The sequence below is a fragment of the Lytechinus pictus genome, unplaced genomic scaffold (assembly GCF_037042905.1).
Source record: "Lytechinus pictus isolate F3 Inbred unplaced genomic scaffold, Lp3.0 scaffold_20, whole genome shotgun sequence".
NCBI classification, from domain to species: domain Eukaryota; kingdom Metazoa; phylum Echinodermata; class Echinoidea; order Temnopleuroida; family Toxopneustidae; genus Lytechinus; species Lytechinus pictus.
Genome location: NW_026974141.1, coordinates 1546691 through 1567500, shown reverse-complemented (window position 1 = coordinate 1567500; position 20810 = coordinate 1546691). Strand labels below are relative to the sequence as shown.

The 20810-nt window shown below is 35.6% G+C and overlaps 1 protein-coding gene across 2 annotated transcripts in view; it reads right to left on the bottom strand.

The window, feature by feature from the left end:
- The window catches only part of LOC135157851 (uncharacterized), a 25348-nt gene extending 8763 nt beyond the window's left edge, over positions 1–16585 (bottom strand). Inside the window, exons 1-9 of one of the 2 annotated variants that reach the window (XM_064114906.1) lie at positions 16225–16501; positions 13676–13952; positions 12276–12317; positions 10644–10756; positions 5991–6152; positions 5165–5311; positions 4677–4772; positions 2392–2853; positions 211–351 (exon numbers count right to left, since the gene is read on the bottom strand). In XM_064114906.1, the coding sequence (XP_063970976.1) occupies positions 211–351; positions 2392–2853; positions 4677–4772; positions 5165–5311; positions 5991–6152; positions 10644–10756; positions 12276–12317; positions 13676–13933 (1421 nt within the window). In that variant the 5' untranslated portion in view covers positions 13934–13952; positions 16225–16501. Of the gene's footprint in view, positions 1–210; positions 352–2391; positions 2854–4676; positions 4773–5164; positions 5312–5990; positions 6153–10643; positions 10757–12275; positions 12318–13675; positions 13953–16224 lie in introns of both variants that reach the window. The other variant, XM_064114907.1, reaches the window with a different exon arrangement.
- Positions 16586–20810: the final 4225 nt, after the last annotated feature.

Genomic DNA, 20810 nt, shown 5'->3' with positions numbered 1-20810 from the left:
CTTTTTTTTGCGTATTCAGCCCCTTACTTTCAGCTGAGCACACACTCCCCCTCAAATAGTTCTGACGCCCCTGGACATGTCTAGATAAACTTTGATTTCTCCATTATCTCTGATGATGTTAGCCTCTTCATTATTTGAACTGACGACCCTGTTATTAAGGGACAGGTGCTTCGACCACTACACCATGACTCCTCTATAGGTCGCACGCACCTAATATCATTGGTGGCATCATCAGGTTGGTCTAATGTGATCTCCTCCAGGCCACTGACCGATTCTTCAGGAGCTCTCTCTTCCGTTTCCATCCTCTCCTCATCTCCCTCCTCACTCCTGCCTTCATTTTCACCTTCAATGCTGTTGAAAAGTAATGTTTAGGGTTGGTAAAGATTATGAATATAAATTGGTTCAAGGATGTATTTTTTCTACAGACTTGCTTTCAAAATCAGATAGAGTTTGATAAAAATATTTGAATTTCATTTCCATTATAACCAGCGTTTTGCAACCTTTGAAAAGCACTTTATAAAGTTAATTATCATAATACTATATTGTTTCCAAAATATGAAATATCTAATTGGCAGGGAAATAATTAAATGCCTTAATTGTTTAGTCAAAATGGAATCTGGTGCTGTATAAATCACTATTATTACTACAGTGCGTATCAAAAAAACGGGACAGTTTTGAAAAGTCTATAAAAAATTTGTTTCAAATTATGATATCTATATTTTGATGTTAATAGATGCTCTGAAATCTTATCTTTGAAATGCAATTTAAGAAAATAAATTTTGTTCATGCTTGAGCGAACACGGGACGCTATTGTCGGGGGTTCAAAAAGAGGCTTGCGCCAGAATGGCAGAATATGAGTAATATGATGATCAGACTTCTTGCTAATCAGCAGACTTCCTCTTAACCTTTTCATTATCTGTGCCATAATTTTAGAATTATGCTGTCAAATTTTATTTTACAAATTTATTTATTTACTTGAATTATTATTTTTTTTCATTTAACTTCTTTTACCTTTTAATTTTCCTTCATAAGTAAGAAAAGAAAACTTTTTGTCAACCCGAGCAAGAAGATTTGCATTATTAATTGGGAAAACTTGTAATTATTCAAATCCTTCTATTATGTGAAACAAATTACGTTATGGTACCTTTAAAAGACATGATTCAATTTTTCAAGGGGTTATTGATTCCTTGACCAAGTTTAATTATATGCTTGACAGGATAAACAGGAAGGGATTCATGTCTTTCAATGGCAATGGTGTATTGAGTCAACTTTGAAGGAGCTAGATATGACAGATCGGGTCAAATGTATTAAAAAGTTGTGAGCGAGCGAAGCGAGCAAGCAAAAATCCCCACTTTTTTATTACAATATCCAATTTTGTGATAGATTTTGACATAATATTCAGAAATTAATATCGTATTTTACTTTTTATCTTTCCTTTTATTTCCTTTCCACTTTTTTCTTGGCCCATGATTCTTTTAATTGAGGGGGGGGGGCATCCCCGAGCTCCCGCCCATCTGTTCTAAAGGCACCATAACCTTTGTAGCACACAATAAAAGGATTTTTTTTTAAAGTACACGCTCTCCCATACTTCAGTAGAAAAAAAATTGTTTTTGCTTAAAGGAATATTCAAAACTAAAAGAGAACATATTAAAAAGAAACATCAACAGAACAATTCATTCAAATAAACAAAAGATTTGAAAATAAATTTTGACCGCATAATTTGAAAATTATGGCAAAGATAATGAAAAGGTTAACCCTAAGAAGACTGGGGGGGCTGATTTAGCCCCCCCTCAACATTTTTCGCCGCGCGAAATTTTTTGACCGCGTCACTCACTGACTTTTTACTTTTAAGCCAAGATCATAAGGGGGGGCTGAATCAGCCCCCCCCCCCCCAGTCTTCTTAGGCGTCGAAATAGCCCAGTCTATTTAGGGTTAAGAGGAAGTTTGCTGATTAGTAAGAAGTCCAATCATCATATCTATCATTTTATGCCATTTTGGCGCAAGCCTCCTTTTTAACCCCAGACAAAAAACATTCCGTGTTCGCTCAAGCATGAATGAAACTAAATTTTTTAAATGGCATTTGAAAGATAAGACTTCAGAGCACCTATTAACACCAAGATATAGAGATCATGATTTGAAACAAAATTTTATAGACTTTTCAAATCTGTCCCGTTTTTTTTATCCGCACTGTATAATTCACATTATATTAGTATTATTACTATTAATGATTATTATTATCATTACTGTTGTTATTATTATTATCATTATCATCATCATTATTAGTAGTAGTATTATTATCATTATCACTATCATTATCATTATCACTATCATTATAATTGCCATTATTATTACTGGTGTTGTTGTTATTTTCATTATGATTATTATTCTAACCTTTCTGTTACTATATCCTCCATTTGTCCTCCACTTGGTAAACGTCTCCTCTGTTGGCAAGATCCTTCTTTTGTCACTCTCTCAAGTTTCTGTGCACCCCCACTTCCACCATGCGACCTCTGACCTGATGATCTATATTCCGCTCTTGACCCACGAACAGTCGAACCGTCAGCCGTGCTCACACCGGAATCATCATGTCGCAGATCTCGCCGATTCATTTTTGGTTTAAAAGAAGTTCTATGAACGGTTGGAGGTACGTGTTGAGGATCGACATCTTGTTTTCGCTCTGTCCTTTGTCTCGCCACTGAGGGCGCTGTAATACTTTGTTTTCGTGGTGCAGGTTCCTTAGCTGGCAGAGACTCTTTGTGGGTGGGTATCGTGGGAGGAGCAGAGTTTGGGAGGGAAGCCTCTCGCTTGATTCTTTCCTGCCATTTCTCCTTGCGAACATTTGTCCCATGGGAGCTATAAAGAGGAGAAAAAATAGATGATCAAGATTTTCAGAAATCTAGTATGCCTTAAAGGAGAATGAAACCATTGAAACCAGCTGAATCCATATCAAAGAGAAAAATCAAAGAAACATATTGTTGAAAGTTTGAGGAAGATTGAATGAATAATAAGAAAGTTATGAGCATTTGAATATTTAGATCACTAATGCCATGTAGATCCTCCCATTGGCAATGCGACCAAGATCTGTGATGTCACACGTACAACTCCCTCATTACTTTAGTACTTATTTCACTTATATTCTTACTTTTATAGAGTCTATCACAAGGTGAGGTGTTCTCTTTATGAGAGGACAAGTACAGAGGTTTCACAACATTATATCATTGATGAATTGTTTGTCATATGATTAGAATGAGCAAAAAGAGATGTTTTGGGGTATATTTTCAGTGTCCAAAAGGTAAGAGTTGTTCATCTGTGACATCATAGATCTTGGTCGCATTGCCAATGGGAGGATATCCATAGCATTAGTGATCTCGACATTCAAATGCTCATAACTCTTCTATTGCTAGTCCTATTTTACTCAAACTTTTGTTGATCTTATTCTTTGATTTTTCTGCTTTCACAAAAGCTAACTTGCTCCAAGAGTTTCATTCTCCTTTAAAACAGCGGAGGAAAAGGTAATAATTCGATCATACTGCACCAATTTTCCACGATGTTTTGCAGACTTACTCTACTGAATCACAAAATGGATGCTTTCTGTTGAATTATCGTTGAATATTTTTAAATAAATTTAAATTGGAATAAAGGAGATAGAGATAAAACACCAAATAATTTTGCAGAAATATACCCCAGACAAATCTAAACCAGAACATCTATACATGTAGAATGAAAAATTTCAGAAACAAATGGTAGTAATTATACAAAAAGAGTTTACTGTTTTCCTTTTCCACTAATTCAATGGTAAAGAATCTATTTTGATTATTATTCCCGGAGTGTCAAATCACCTGATAAATTGAACAAGCAATATCAGGGATTTGCATCACAATTGGCTATCCATAGTTTCACTGAACCAGAAAAAAGTTTAGAATAATTTGATTTCAAAATAAACTCCTCAAAATATTTCTGCAATTCAATTTTGAGGGATATATTTTTTGTTACTGAGGTATAAAAGATGAAACTGGTATCATTGAAAAGCTTAACTATTCCTCTTTACAATGATGTGACATCTGCTGTGATTATGTAATCATGGAATGTGCAGTTACCCTGAATATAGGGAAATGTCAGAAGTGGAATGTTGCAAATTGCATTGTTTTCTAACAGAGTCTCCATTTCTATAGAATTTTGAACATGCAGGCGGGTGACAGTGAATGTTTTGCAAAAGTGTCAGTGGGGAATAACAATTCAGTAACAATGAAACTAACATCTCATCTTTTTTTTTTTAATTCAACATCATAAAACTTTTTTAAATGACAAGGTTCAACATTAATCCAAACACATTCAATCCAATGCGCAATGAGAATACACAATGTGTGGATTTTTAGGCATTAATGCATCAACATCATTCAAACTCAGTCCATCCTCGAAACAATTGGAAATTCGCTATTGGAAAGAACAAATTTTGCAACATTTCATTTTTGACATTGCTGCATATCTATCATGTCTGCGCATTTCATGATAACATCAGCATTACAAATGTCACATGATTGAAAAGAGGAATATTTATGCTTTCAAATGATACCACTTTTACATATGATGATGGCACATTATGAAATTTATTACCGCTCAAACTTGAGTTGCAGTACTTTTTTTGAGGTGTTTATATTAAAACATGACTACTTTACCTTGGAAAAGTGAGGCCTCGACCAAGAAACAGATCTTGGGCTTCCCTCGGAAGGACAGCATTCTTTACTTTATCATACTCTTCACGATAATCTAATCTGTAAACAAATATATATTTTGTTTGTTTGCAATTCATTTCTCCTTTCAATATAAAACATATATATAAACATTTACAATGGAACATGTACAAAAAAAAATAGAATAGAAACTGTTGTGAACAGCAGATCACTCAATATTGACAGCGGTATTGTATTCCACACAAGATATATGACACATGATATGATAAATGACATTAATGTAAGATATACAGTATGTTACGGTACATCATATGATATACAATATCATATGATGCACAGATAGATGACACAAGATATTCAGATATGAAATATGAATCAAGGTGTTTTCTATATCATGTGATATGTATAAAGCAAGTATTTTACCAGAGTTTCGAAAGGAAAATTCTGGATTTTCAAATATACAGATCACTTACTTTTGTGACAAGCTATGAGAGTGACCTCCAATATGAAGGTCACTGTACTTTTGTCTGTGAACGGGATTGGCCATTCGTCTCTTTTGACCTCTGACCTTAAAGAGCCGCTCCTTCTCGGCAAGAAACTTCTCTGGTAAACTCTGTCCTCTGGGAAAAGAATTTGACAGAGAAAAATAATTAATTTAAATGGGCAATATTCCAAACTCTATACTCTTGTTATTAAAGTAAGAAAAAGATTAAATATTTTATTATTAAAACAATTGAATAGCCAATTAACAGATAATTTTGAACATTAAATAATTCATTATTATCATCACTTAACATATTGTGAAAAATTATATACAGTGCTCATTTTCAAGCGAGATTTTGCAAAGCGATGCGGAATGAATCTTAACAACGCAGCAAATGCATTGAAAATGCAAGTCAAATCACAAGTCTTTGTCCCGGGTCGGTGAATCAAAACAGCAGATTCGTCCGACGGTTCAGAGCTGACGAAAAATTAAAAATAATAATAATTATAATATGCAACATTTATATAGCGCTTAATACAAATGTTTCTAAGCGCTGCATACTATTACCCCGGCTTTAGCACGGCTACCCTGATCGGGCGCATCGAGCATTCAAGGAATTCCTTCCTCCCGGGTACCGATTGTCACAAATATGTCATTTGTCCAGAGTCACAAACGCAACTGAGGTTTTGATTCATCGACCCTCGGCCAAGACTCCATCGTCATGAAGGGCTTTTGACACTAGATTCTCTATGTTCCAGAAAGCGTCTGCATAGCTACTGCAAAGACTCCCTGGTAATGTATTCACAGTTACTTACTCTACTGGTCTATCACTCTGTTCTACTTGTGACCACAAGAATGGTTCCGTATGAATAGCGACAGCTCTCTGTTTCTCAAGAGAGAAGGGCGTTGATTTGATGGCAAGACGAGATGAATCTTTCTTCTTCTGAATCGATACAGACCTCATGATGGTTGAAGACCTTAGAAATTAGCAAAATAAAATAATTAAAATATTATTTGTTTATAAAGTGCTTTTTATTGACAACAAATCATCATAATCCATAATTAATAATAATAATAATAATGATAACAATATTTAATAATAATTACAACAATAATAATATAACAGTAATGAATATCAGCATAATAATAATAACAATAATAATAATTGTAATAATAATAATAATGATAATAAAAATAATAATAATAGTGATAATGATAATAATCATTATAATAATTATCTTTGGTGGGGGAATCAGGATTGACAAGTAAGGGAGCTTTCAAGTTTTTTCTTCAAATAATTTTTGAAGAGCAAAAAAAAAAATCTTCACCCAAATCAACTACCCACCTCTTTCTCTCTCTCTAAATGCCAGGGAAAAAGGGACCAATTTTCAAAAGGTGGGGAATAAGTCATACACAATAAGAAATGCTAGAATACTGTAAAGTTTGAAGTGCAATGTTTCGATTCCCCCTGAAATAGGGAAGTTAAGAAAGTATCTTGATAAATCATCTACTGAACATATAGTACATGCCTTTGTATCATCCCATTTAGATTATTGTAATGCTTTACTTGCTGGTTTACCTCAATCTAGTATAGCCCCCCCTTCAAAGAATTCAAAATACTGCAGCTAGATTGGTAACCCTCACAAAGAAATTTGAACATATCACCCCTATTCTCTACTCCCTCCATTTGCTTCAGGTTCATAATAGAATTATTTTCAAGCTCCTTCTCCTTGTCTATAAAATCATCGATGGTCTCGCCCCCGGGGGGGGCACTCAGTATATAATGCATAGTGGGTATGTGCCGCAGAGGGGATCCCCATTTTTACACTCAAATTTCCGTTCCAAGGCATAGCATTTTTGTCTTATTGAGAAAAAGAACAAAGAAAGCCGCTCCAAAGCATAGCATTTTCTTCTTATCGAGAAAAAAAGAAGAAAGAAATCCGCTCCAAAGCTTTGCATATTTTCCGTTACGCCGTTCCGGCCGTATTGATCTGCTACAATGAGCCGCAGTTTGGTGAAAAGCGGCCGCAGAGCGCTGTCTGATCATCGCATCTGCGCTAGCGCACCCGGCGCCCGTGCCGCCGGGCTATAGCTGCATGCACGTATGCCCGTTCCATAGGGATGAATACGCAATCACACGCAGGGGACCCGTTCCAAGGACCCCCATTTTCACAAACATTTGTCGTTCCGAAGCCCGTTCCGAGGACCCTCCTTTTTACAATAAGCCCGCTCCAAGGCCCCCGTTTTTTGTCTCGCCCGCGGCACATACCCACTACTTTTTTGGTCGAGTACCCCCCCCCCCCCCCCCCCGGGGTCTCACCCCATTCTACCTTCAAAATCTTATCTCTCTCTGTTCCTCATCCTCTGCAACTCAACGTCTCCAATCTTCTTCTACTGCTCACCTTCGACTATCTCTAGGACCCCGCACTTTTACCCGTTATGGCGATCATGCTTTTTCTCCTATTGCCCCTAAACTCTATAATCTCCCCATCTCCATCCATAATGCATCCACTGTCGAATCTTTCAAAACACTCCTCAAATCTTACCTCATTTGCTACTTCTTTTTTTTTTCTTTTCAATGTGCTTAGAAACTGTTGTATTATTATTATTAAATGCCTAAGGTTTGATGATTGGAAATGTCCCCAATCAATCAAGCTATCAATCAATCAATCAATCAAGCAAGCAAGCAATCAATCAAGTACACCAACATGGGAATTGGTAACAATAATTTGGTGATTAGCTGGTATCATGGACCTCCTACATGTAGGCCCATACTGGTATGAATGGTTCAATCACAAATTCATTATTTCACCCCCAAAAAATCAATAAATAACCAGAACATACAAACATCAGCAACAATGTAGCAAATCTTATCAAAGAACTTGTTATACATGTATTAACAAGCTAATTTCTGCTCTTTCCAAGTGATCATGCTTGTGAGGCATATATCTGAGAAAAGTATTGATTTTTCTTAAAAGTGATAGCTTTAATATCTAGTCTGGTGGTTCAGACCTTGCAAACACCCAGATATGTTCTTGAAAAGGAAATACAATCACAGAAGGTGACTGGATACTTTACTTCAGTTCTCTACTGTGAAAGATGAGTACATGTAATTGTGATGAATTTTTATTTGAATTGAATACTTCTCAATCAATATTCATTTAAAGTAAGTTGAGTAGCAGGCCCATATACAATGTACAAGTTCTAGAAATAGGCCTGTAAGTACTTATATGGACAAAGCTCAGGGGGGCCCCATTTCATAAAGAGTTACAACTGTTGTAACTTTGCCATTATGGCAACTACCATGGCAACCTTGATTTTGATTGGCTGCTGAGCCCTGTTACTATGGTAGTGGCACTAATGGCAAAGTTACAACAGTTGTAACTCTTTATGAAACGGGCCCCAGATCAACCTAACAAAATGGTTCGAAGTATAGTTTAACAATCTTTATAAATAACTTGTAAAACATATATACAGTGCGTATCAAAAAAAAGTTTACACTTTGAAATAGCCCTGGGAATTAAAAAATATACAACATGTGGGTAATTTTTTCACATATAATCTTAGGTTTGGGTCTCATCTATCCAATGAAAGTAAAAGTTTTTAAAATGTTACACTTGAGTGAGCACTGTCCAATTTTGTAAAGCTCGCAGAAATCTGTTTGCGCAGAAATGCTAGTTTTCACGCAGTGTCAAGGGGAAAGGGCGAAATCAAATTTACCCTGCGAAACATTTCTCAAATTTCCCTTGCACTTTTAGTCAATTGAAATAAAACAGATACATTCAAGCATTTTGAAACAATTTTGCCACCCAAATTGAAATTTCAACACTTAGTAAGCACAACCTTTACCCTTTTTGTGCCAGCTGGATCTGAGGACATAACTAAATCTGAACAAAAGTTTATATCAGACATCTCCAGCATTTTTTCACTAAGTTTTTATCATTTAAAGTGGGTTTACATTTCATTTTTTATTTAATACTTGTTTCTCCACACCTTTTCCAAGCTTGACAATGATTAACAAAATGAAAATCAAGCCTAAGCCATTTCATGTAAATCACAGTTCAGTGTAAATCAAATATCGTCACGATGGCCTTGGTGTGTGGGGGAGTGGGATGGGGCGCAATGCACTCTTTGAAGTGTTTTGGGCAAGGAAATAAGTTAAAAAGGTAAAAGATATCTTCAAATCAATTTTACTAGCTAAATTCAACGTGTTCTTCATGATTAAGGTCTACTTTTATTCGCATTTATTCTATTTCAAAGTTCTGCGCAAATAATTTTTCACAAACTTTTCAAAAGTAAGTGGTGCTCACTCAAGCGAAAATATTTTTCGACACTCATATCGTCATTTGCTTAAATGGATCTGTACCAATGTTAAATTGTGGAAAAATCTTCAGGATATTACAAATGTATAATTTTACAGGATATTTTCTAAGTGTAAACTTTTTTTTGATACGCACTGTATAACTACATTTATAGAAATACTTTTGAAACTGAAAATTTAATATCCTATTTTTTCCATGATCAGTGAATGATATGATACTGGAAAACAGGAAAATATATTTACATTGAAGCCTGACGACTGAGACTAATGACTAATTTGTCTTGGACCATTGGTTATTACATAATAACCAAACTAATGAATAGATGCAATGTTGAACAATTCTTTGTACTCATTGAGTATGAATAGAGGATACTCTTAGCAGTCAACATTTAATGCTATTGCATGACATAGATACAAACAGTCTAGTGATGTTATATTAATAAAAGGGGAAACAGTTACAGTACAACTATGCATTATACCTTCAGTGTAAATTTCTTAATGACATGATCATAAACTGGTTTTGGTTGAGGATTCTGTCTGGTTGGTTGTTGGGTGGGTTTCACGGCAATTGGTTGGGTGCACCTATAAATCAACTGGCTTAAGTATCAAATTTAAAATGAGTTTCTTAGATAGCATGATTGCTTTCGACTGAATTCCGATTTACTTTTATTGCTTATTACCACACACTGAATCATGATTGGTATATGTACAGGGATCTTTTGAAAAGCAGCTGAGATGTACCGAAGAGACAACCCTGTCCCAAGAAAACGGAATAAAAAATAAATTATCTGATAGGTAATTTCTTGAAGTGTGTCTGTATATAATATAACTTTGTCTGCCTTGTATTCATTATATTTTGTAAACAAATTCTTGTTGAGGCTCTAATACTCCTGCTTTGGGGTCTCCACCTCATATCTAACATGAAATGAGTGGTGCATAACGAGGGGGTGCAAGGGGTAACACGTCCCTAAATATATTGAGAATCGCCCACTGAAGAAACATGATATAGCTGAATCTAAGAAAATTGTAATCTGTGCCCTCTGTATTTTGAAATTGTCTATTTGCACCCCTTCTATCTCAAAATTCTGTATCTGCCACTAATGAAACACTACAAAACCAAAGAGGTAAAACTGTACAGAATTCTAACCTGAATTTTGATGTCTGATATGGTAAAGTATCTTTGACATTGAACCTTTCAGCCAATTGGTCTCGGTCTGGATCCGGTGGAGTTCCACAACGTTTGTAGCGAGTTTTCCTCACCTGGAAGAAAGAATTGCAAGTTTAGAATTATTCACAAGAATAGAATTAAACTAGACACCTCAGTTTTCAATGCCTTGTTTTCATGACAACTTTTTTTGCTTCAGTGTTCTTAATCATATCTATGTTTTTGTGATGTACAGTATGTTAAAGCTTTTAAAACATATTTGCAAATTGTGAAAATCTGAGAAAAACATAGGTTTCTGTCAATAACACTTGACATGCTAAACACAGCACTGCTAACAGCTTTGATGAGTAGAAATTTCAATAATGAAAGTTTTATATATATCAATGGATTTTTCTCTTATTTTAAAATTTTCCAGGCTGCATTTTTCACAATTTAACCTATTTGCCTCAAAATTGAGTTGTCAATTTAATTCTGTAATAATGTACATAAATATAACAATAAAAAAAACAACTAAATAAAGCGTGAGGGTGTTGCAACATTGATCAGCATTCTTAGTGTGGAAATCATATGAAAAAGAAGTGAAATTGTAAAATATATGTCATGTAACTTTCGTAATTCAAATCCAATAAATGAGATTTTCTTAATATTCTTTTAATACTTTCGCAACATTACAATGCTCATATCTGGTAAACCAGGCTAACCAAGTCAAAAGATATATTTCAAATCGACAGTGACCAAATCACCAAAATCAATGTAAAAGGGAAAAAAAACAATTCACTAAATATCCACAACATAAGAAATCAAGTGAAGTGAACAAATAAAATAATGGATAGCCACTGAATGATAACTGCACAAATTATTAATTATCTCAAATGATAAAAAAACAAAAACAATTTTTTTTTTCTGAGAGAGACAGGAAATTTCAAAGCAGTAAAACTATGTCCGACATCAAGTTGGAAGAAAAATGAGAGAAACATGTACATGTATTATGAAAGTTTTTTTAAAATCCAGAATTTCAGAATTACAAAAGATGTGCGTTATATACAACAGGTTTATTATGTGATGTCACATGTGAGCAACTCCCTACATGTCGTGTAAAATCTCAGAAAACTAAAAATGATTATCCTACATGCTTTGACAAAAACTTTTTTAGTTAAGTAATGAACCATCGTTTACAAAGTAAGAATTTACAAACTTATTATATCAGTGGTGTACAGGGGGGGCTTGGGGGGCTTTTGCCCCCTCAATTTTTCATGACCAAGATAAAAAGAGAAAGGAAAGAAAAGGAAAGAGAGAAGGGTGAAATATGATACTATTTTCTGAACATTATGTCAATCACAAAATTATAATTTTTTTTAATTTTGAAATCTTTTTATAAATTTTGTCCAATATGCCCTATCTCGCCCCCTCAATATTTTTCGCTCATTACACCAGTGCATCATATCATAGGGCAGCTGCTTTCATGTGACATCACAATATCAAATTAAAATAATTCATATTAGACACTGTTATAATCTGATACTTTTTTCCTCAAAGACCAAACCATTAGAAGAATTTTCTCTCATTTTCATCCTTGATGTCGGAGTGATCTTTTCCTTTATAGATGACATTTACCTGCTCGATGTGTAACTGACACATAACCTCATTCGGGCCATACTAAATTATGTAAGTTATGTTACAGGTCCAAGAAAAAAATAACAAAAGCACCATGTTAACAACTGAGCAAAAACTTGAATTTTTCAATCTATATCGCCAATTAAATTTTGTTTCAAACAGAATGGAATACATGCACTCAAACATATAGCATACACCATATTACTAAATATGTCAACTGTCCAGAGGTGGAGCAAGGGTCATAGGTGGGGGGGGGGCTGGGCTGGGAGACTACAGCACACCCCCTCCCCCCCTTTTTTAAAACCGTTTACAAGAAAGTAACAGTACCATTTGATTACAAATTATGTTTTTCTGCATGGTCAGCCCCCCAAAAAAAAATATGTTTCCATTAATAAAACAGAAGCAGGGAGTCATTTACATGCAGTTACACAACCTGTTACACTTTTCAATAAAACAGTGTAATATTTACATCATTCTCCTAGTATCTTCTAGATGTTTACACTATTTTAAAACAAATATCCATCACTTTTTTAATCTAACAAGTGAAGACAAAAAAAAAAGTACTATGGTATCATATTCATATCATGACAAGGATTTGTCACTAAAGATAATTGGCTTTGATAAACTTACAACTTTCAGATTGATAATTTTTAACTTTAACTCAATTTCAGATAGGCCTACATTTAAATAATTTTTTTTTTAATCTAGAATATCTCTGAATCATAGTCACTTTTTAAACTGTAATTTCCAGCCATGGATGGTAATGATTTCAAAATGAGAATCCAATAAAATGACCACCAAAAATTTGAATGTGCATATAAAATATTAAAATAATTTATTTATTTATTTATTGGTATATATGCACATAAGAATTGACCAGCAGCACAAGCTGAAAGGGTCAATTTACAAAAATTCATGAAGTAGAATATACAGATATAAGAAAGCAAATGAATAAAAACGTAATTACAGTATTCTACGTCAAAACTTATCTCCAATTAAAAGATGTATCTCATAAATAGAAGTTTGAGAAAGAGAGAAATAAGCAAAGGGGAAGAGGGAGAGAGAAGAAGAAGAGAGAGAGAGATGAGAGTAATGGAAAGAAAGAGGGGGAGAGAGGGGGTATGTCCTCCAAATAGAAAGAGAAAATTGAGTGAGGTAGAGAGAAAAATAGAAAGTGGTGAAGAAGTGGAGAGTGACATGGAGAACATAGAAGCCAAAATACTGTCAATTATGATTGACACTACATTTTATAGCTTATCATTTACACACTCTAAATTCGGAACATGAAAAAAAAACATAATCTTAATCTCTAGTAATTGCTAGTATCAAACCAGTAGAAAATAAGAATGAAAATGAAGAAAATCAAATTTGAAAAATCAAGCAGAAAGCTATGTACTAACCAATGGAAGGCTTGGCTTCAAAGCTTTATCATCTCCCCTTCCAGATGGAGGAGGGGGAGGCAGCTCTTCTCTGGCGTGGAGAAGTCTCGGCAGCTCTATCGAAGCCTTGCTGTTGGATGAGAGAGATTCCATTTCCTTTGAAGGGGAGGACGGGGCATCGTCGGGGAGGGATGGAAGAGTTGCCCCTCCCCCTGTGATGAGTGGGAAAGTCTGCTTGTTGGGGTCAGCGGTCATTACATCACTAGAATGACCTTTCATTGCTTTGTAATCACTTCAACTATAAAGGGAAAAAAATAATAAAATCATAAAATGAGGGTTTAAACATTGTGTTACATGTCTTTAAAATCACTTAAACGAGGGAAAACAGGAGTGTATGTATTTGGTTACATGGTAGACAACCTTATCAATGTACATGTATAATGAAAGCAAATTGCCTTACACAAGAAAAAGTAACTCATTCACTGACACTCAATGTTCATGAATTCAACTGCAAAGTAAATTAAAACATAAGCTATTACTATATAAGCCTAAACATACTTGCAGAGTTTAAAACTCTAATAGAAAACAAGTATCAGAGAATAAAGGTAAATCATCGTCACCACCACCATCATTATCACCACAATCACCACCACCACCACCGTCATATACCATCATCATCGTCACCACCACCACCATTATCACCACCATTATCACCATCATCACCACCACCACCATCATTATCACTATCATCACCACCACCACCATCATCACCATCATTAACATCATCTTCATCATCATCACCATCATCATCACCGTCATCACCATCATCATCACCACCATCATCATCATCAGTACCACCACCACCATCATCACCCCTAAGGCCCTATCGATCATGATATTATCCTCACCATGCACCACCACCACCACCATCACCAGTTTTCACCACCCAGGACCAAAATCCAGTTAAAACCAATAAGGGCAAAACCAATTGAAACCAGTTGGCCAACTGGTTTCAATAGGGAAATTGGAACAACTGGTTCCAATTGAAAACCAGTTGCCAATTGGTTCCAATTGAAAACCAGTTGCCAATTGGTTCCAATTGAAAACCAGTTGCCAATTGGTTCCAATTGAAAACCAGTTGCCAATTGGTTCCAGTTAAAACCAATTGGGCAACTGGAACCAGTTGGCAATTGGTGTCAATTGGTTCCAGTTGTTCCAATTTCCCTATTAAAACCAATTGAATCCAATTGGAGGCAACTGGTTTCAATTGGTTCCAGTTGAAACCAATTGGAGGCAACTGGTTTCAACTGGAACCAGTTGAAACCAATTGGTTTCCAACTGGATCCAATTGGAACTGATTGGAATGAACTTAATTAGTTACAAATTAATTAGCATTTGCACTAACTATTGCTCATATGCCAACACAGAAGCAGTATTATATGTCTATTAATACCAATGTAAAGGGCATTGATAAAATACAGACTTTCATATGTATATATTATATGGAAGATCTTCAAATATATGATTTTTATTTGATGTAATTTGGTAACAGTTAGTGGTGTACTAATTATCCTTTAATCTGTTTTAATTATAATCTATAACATTTATGAACATGGTTTTCACTGCTAAGTATTCTAAATACTTATCTTTAAAAAGTGTGGCACTTGAAATTGAAAAGAATTAAATAGATACATTGTAAATGATGATGAATCTCATAAAACATTAATCTGTGCACACTGGCAGATAATATGCAAATTAACTGGTTTCAATTGGATCCAGTTGGGTAACTGGAAAATTCCAATTGGAAACCAATTGGAAATCATTTCCAGTTACCCAACTGGTTCCAGTTTTATTTCCAGTTACCCAACTGGTTCCAATTAGAATTCATTTCCAGTTACCCAACTTTCCAGTTAGAAGTCATCTCCAGTTACCCAATTGGTACCAGTTAGGATTTCCAGTTACACAACTGCATGGTTCAAGTTAGGATTTCCAGTTACCCAACTGGTTCCAGTTAGAAATCATTTCCAGTTGGAAGTCATTTCCAGTTACCCAACTGGTTCCAGTTAGGATTTCCAGTTGCCCAACTGGTTTCAATTGGTTTCAACTGGAAATTGTTAAATTCCAGTTAAAACCAATTGAAACCAGTTAAAACCAATTGAAACCAATTGAAACCAGTTGGAAATCCAACTGGTTTCAATTGGATTTTGGTCCTGGGCATCATTCATAATCATAATCATCATCATCATCACAACCACCATGATCATCACTCACCACCTTTATCAATCATTGCAATTCAAAAATTTCATCAGGAGTATTTAAATAGATCTAGGGCAGTAGTTATCAAACATGCATTCTCATCTGTATCAACAAAAAATTAATCCCCAACACAACCACCGCCATTTTACTACCACAAATGAATGCAACCTCACGACCAACACCATCATCGCCGCATGAGTTTCTCAAAATTTAGGGAAAGTAAATTGCAAAATCAAACAGAGTAGTAGAGTACAATTCGCGAAAACCACACGTTGACCACAACAGAACAATCTTACTAAAAAAATATTGCGTACCTGAACTTGAAGCTGAAGTGGAAAGCCAGTCTAAGGCAGCGCAGTATTATTCACGAGCCAGAAATATTACGTTCCATCGCGCAATTGAAGTCCTTGTATGTCCATGGTACTTAACCCTCATGAACCATTAAAGTATCACTTATTAATCTGTAATTAATCAGTTCTCAAAGTGATCATTGTGGTGAACTCATAAGGACCTCGACAAACACTGAAATGTAAACAATTGTACGGGGTACATACACTTCTCAAACTTCTTCACATATAGCCGCACGAACAGGCCACTTTAACGCACTACACAAGCTCTCTGGCGGGCGGGCGGCGCGGGCGCAGTGCAGTATGAATAGCGCCGCACCTGTCGTGCAACTTTCCCCGGATCGATGCCCCACCACCCGATTCCGTGTGGTCCGTAGTAGAGGTGCAATCGTTTAACCCTTGCTAGTGCTAGACCCCTACACTAAAGAAAAGCTAGGAAGCGGGTTCGAAGCGGGTTTATTGTGATATAATTTTAAGCCATTCCAGTCTAACAAATACATATTAATCTTGATTGGCCTTTAATTAATGTACAATGTAATAACCATCGTGTTGTTTCATGAGTTCCAAAGTGGACTTTGCGAACTTTGGACTAGACTCGACGAATCGAGCATCGCTTCTCGTTACCATAGCAACCGAAGTAGTCGGCAGATGGCGCTCATCCTCATTCGTAGTTTTGAACAAGTCTGCCGTTTGCATCATTACGATAATAGGACGTGAGTTGGGCTAATTATAGACAGCTGGCTGCCGTCTGTTTGGAGGAGTTTTTCACAATTTCCCCCCTTTTTTCTCTGTAATTGGTGAGTGGAACCAACGGAGTTCAGCAGAACAGAGACCAAAGCATTTATTTAGTCTAGATTAATTATGGCTTGATCAGTTATTTTGTAGGAAAAGGGGGTTTTCACGTTTTCAAATATTTGAAGTTTCTACCATAAGATTTCAATAATATTCAATAAGCAAAAGCACGTGGATTAAACGATTTTAGAAAGGACGTGGTCAAAATAAATTTCACAGACATACTTTTTATGAATTTGAAAACTACAAATGTTTGTACAAATATTTTGTTAAAGGGATGGTCCAGGCTAAAAATATTTATATCCCAATAAATAAAGTAAAATTCACAAAGCAAAATGCTGAAAATTTGATCAAAATCGGATAACAAATAACAAAGTTATTGAATTTTAAAGATTTGCATTATTCCGGTGAAACAGTTTTAGGCACGTCTTTATGAATATTCATTAGGTGGGCTGATGATGTCATATCCTCGCTTGTTCTTTTGTATTTTATTATATGAAATTAGGTTTATTCAATTTTTTTCTACCAAGAACTAAAACAATTGGATTGACAACTTATTAAGTGCATTAGTTATTTATTGCCGCAACTTATTCATCATAATGGAGACACATCATTTACACATGTACGAAAAAATGACACATTTATGATTTCATGTCATAACATAAAAAAAAAGAAAGTGGAGATGTGACATCATCAGCCCACCTAATGAATATTCGTGACGATGTGCAGAAAACTGTTTTCGAAAGATACTGATAAACTTTAAAATTTAATAACTTTGTTATTTGTTATCCGATTTTGATAATATTTTCAGCATTTTGCTTTGTGAATTTTACTCAATTTATTTAGATTGAATATTTTCAGCCTGGACCATCCCTTTAATCAAATACTTGCATTGGGAAAATACTGTCATAACTTTCTCAGATACATGCACTCCGATGTAGTTGAAAATTTCAATTTTACGCCTTTTCTCATTTATATATTATTACAGTTAGCATGTGAAAATGAAAATAAGGGACTTATTAAAAAGCAAAGCTTGTAATGGTAAGTCCCTTGGGATAAATTTATAGTTATCTTAATCGTATGTAATTAAAAGTAAAGTAGGACAATCTTGACCATATATGAAGAACGGCCAAATAGGTTTGAATAACAAGGGGAAAAAAAGGGGGGGCAGTGACTACATAAATTAGGGGGGAGAAGGGGATATTAAAAACTGGGGGGAATAAAACAAAAAACAAAACACGGATTATGCGTCCAGCAGAGAAAAGGGAAAGGGGAGGGGAAAGAGAAGTAGGGTCGAGAGTCAAGTATCGTGGAAAAGAGAAAGCAGTTCATATGTGTTATACGTTGTACTCATTAAGGAATGAGAGTTTTAGGTGTTTTTTGAAGGTGTTTATATTTTTATTTTGTTTAAGGCTTTGGCGAATACCATTCCAGTATTTGGGACCTGTGTAAATGATGTTTTTTTTGTGCGAGTGTGGTTCTAGTCAGAGGGGGATGATATTGATTTCGAATAGCTTGTCTTGTAGGGTAAGTATGTGTCGATTAAATTCAACTGAAATTTGAAAATCACTTTTGGATCGGACATTTACATTTTAAACAACATATTTCAAACATTAAAAAAATTATTTTAGTGTTATACGAAACGAATTTCCAGCTCTGTGGCGCATTTATATTGTCATAATAAAAAAAATGCAATAAATGAAATCCTTCAATCTTAAATTGGATGATCGTAGATTTGTTATAAAACTTGAGCGTTTGTTGTTATAAACATGCATGGACCTACTAGGCCCATGTTATAACAAATCTTTATAAAGAGGTGCCCTGTATATGCTTCGTGCAAGACAAACATGTGAATAGAAGTAATGTAAAGGCATTTTAATTCACCGCTGTTTTTTAATGCGTTATTAAGAATTAAGTCACGGAATCAGAAGTATGAGGTACTATATCACTGGCAGCAGCCCGTGTCCCCCTTTGAGTGCCATAATCAAAATTTGAAATGTAAATATATCGTCTTTACCTAAGTGTCCCCCCCCCCTTTGGAAAATCCTGGATCCGCCCCTGGGTACAACATCTTTTATTGGAAATAATTATTGAAGTGTGTATGTCCAAACAGTCAAAAAAACAGGTGCCATTGTTATTATGGCTCAATACATGTATGAATGCTGCGGGTCATCATCATTATAATCGTCATTAGAGTAAATACAAACTACTAGTGAGGGGTTGTGGAACGGTTCCGAAACAATGGGGGCTGACCATGCCAACAAAATGTCATTCATTTATTTATTGGTATCATAGACGTATAATATATACACATACAAATATTGACCAGCATACAGGACTGAAAGGGCCAATTTACAATCTAATTGCAAAGGAAAAATCACAATCATACGTTTTTCTTTTTTTCTTTTTTGTAATTTTCATGGGCGGGGGGGGGGGGGGGCGGTCTGAAGCACTTCCCTTTCCGCGGCCAAAGTGTACGGGGAGTGGTGACCCCCTGTCATTTTTAAGTAGTGAAAAAAAGAGGAGATAACAGTAAACAATGAGGAAAAAGCTAGGTCGATTCAACATATACAGAATTGTGTTCCTTAAATATAAGATTATGTTATATATATTTTATTATGTCTTGCAGTATTTTCGACCTTGTTATGTTATATTTGTCATAATTATGTACAATTGTGAAACGCAAATCAATAAATCAAATCAAATCAATACATGTAGCCTGCCCTATCACCTCCCTAACTTATCAGCGACTATATTTTGCAATGATAATACAGTGTAACCATATTGACCACTCAAGGGAAACACAAAATGGGGCCTTTACGGACCGGTGGCTGCTATAGACAGGTTTGGATATACATCGGACACTATTTTCATCTTCTGGAAATACAAGGCCATGTACAGGTTCTACCAGGTAGGCCCTATTCCCCTTCAGTCATCGCGGTCAAAAGTGCAGTGCATGTATTTCGGTGCCATTCATCATGTATCAAACGAGACTGTGAATGGCGCCAGCTGCATTGTTCGAAGCAAACTTTTCTAACCATCGAAAGTTTTTTGTTTCACCGGACAACTCAACTAATTTATCTAGGGTTTGGGTGTTGCAAGGAAATAAAACAGCAATTTCTTTCTGTTTGTTTTTCACAATAGCTGAAGGACAGTTACTTTGGGGTGTACTTGGCAAAGTTTACATTCGGCAGGCTAATCCCGCTGTGTTAATGTTTACATAAAGTCTAAAGCCCCTGGTTTTAAGAAGCTTGTGATATATTCACGAGGAAAGCTGTTCTGGGTTGATGATTACTCAAGAATGGGGTGTTTTTGTATCGCGTTGTGAATAGCATTTTCCCCTTTCTCCTTGAGATAAAAGGAGAAGAGAAGAGAAATCGTAAAAGATTCTTCCAGTTATTATGATGTCCTCTTTGTAACTGCAAACGGGATACAATACGGAACTTTTGCTTTTGTTGAGAGCTGTTCAAAGCACGGCGGACTTTGGACGCACCGGTTAACATTTTGTCGTCTGCAGTACTGCTCCAATCTTCGAGCTCAGTTTGGGAAGCTCGAAGAGTTGTTCGAGCAGCGAGTGCGTAAACTTGTACGCACGGGATCTCGCCCAGTCAGGAATTTGGCCGTAAAAGGCCTGAAGCAGGAAAAAGCAGATTTCGGGGAGAAAGGCGGCGGTTTTTCCCGCATTTCATCGTAAGTTCGACCTGATCTAGTCTCTTTGGAAGTTTTTGGAATAACACATTTTGTTTTGAGGGATCAAAACC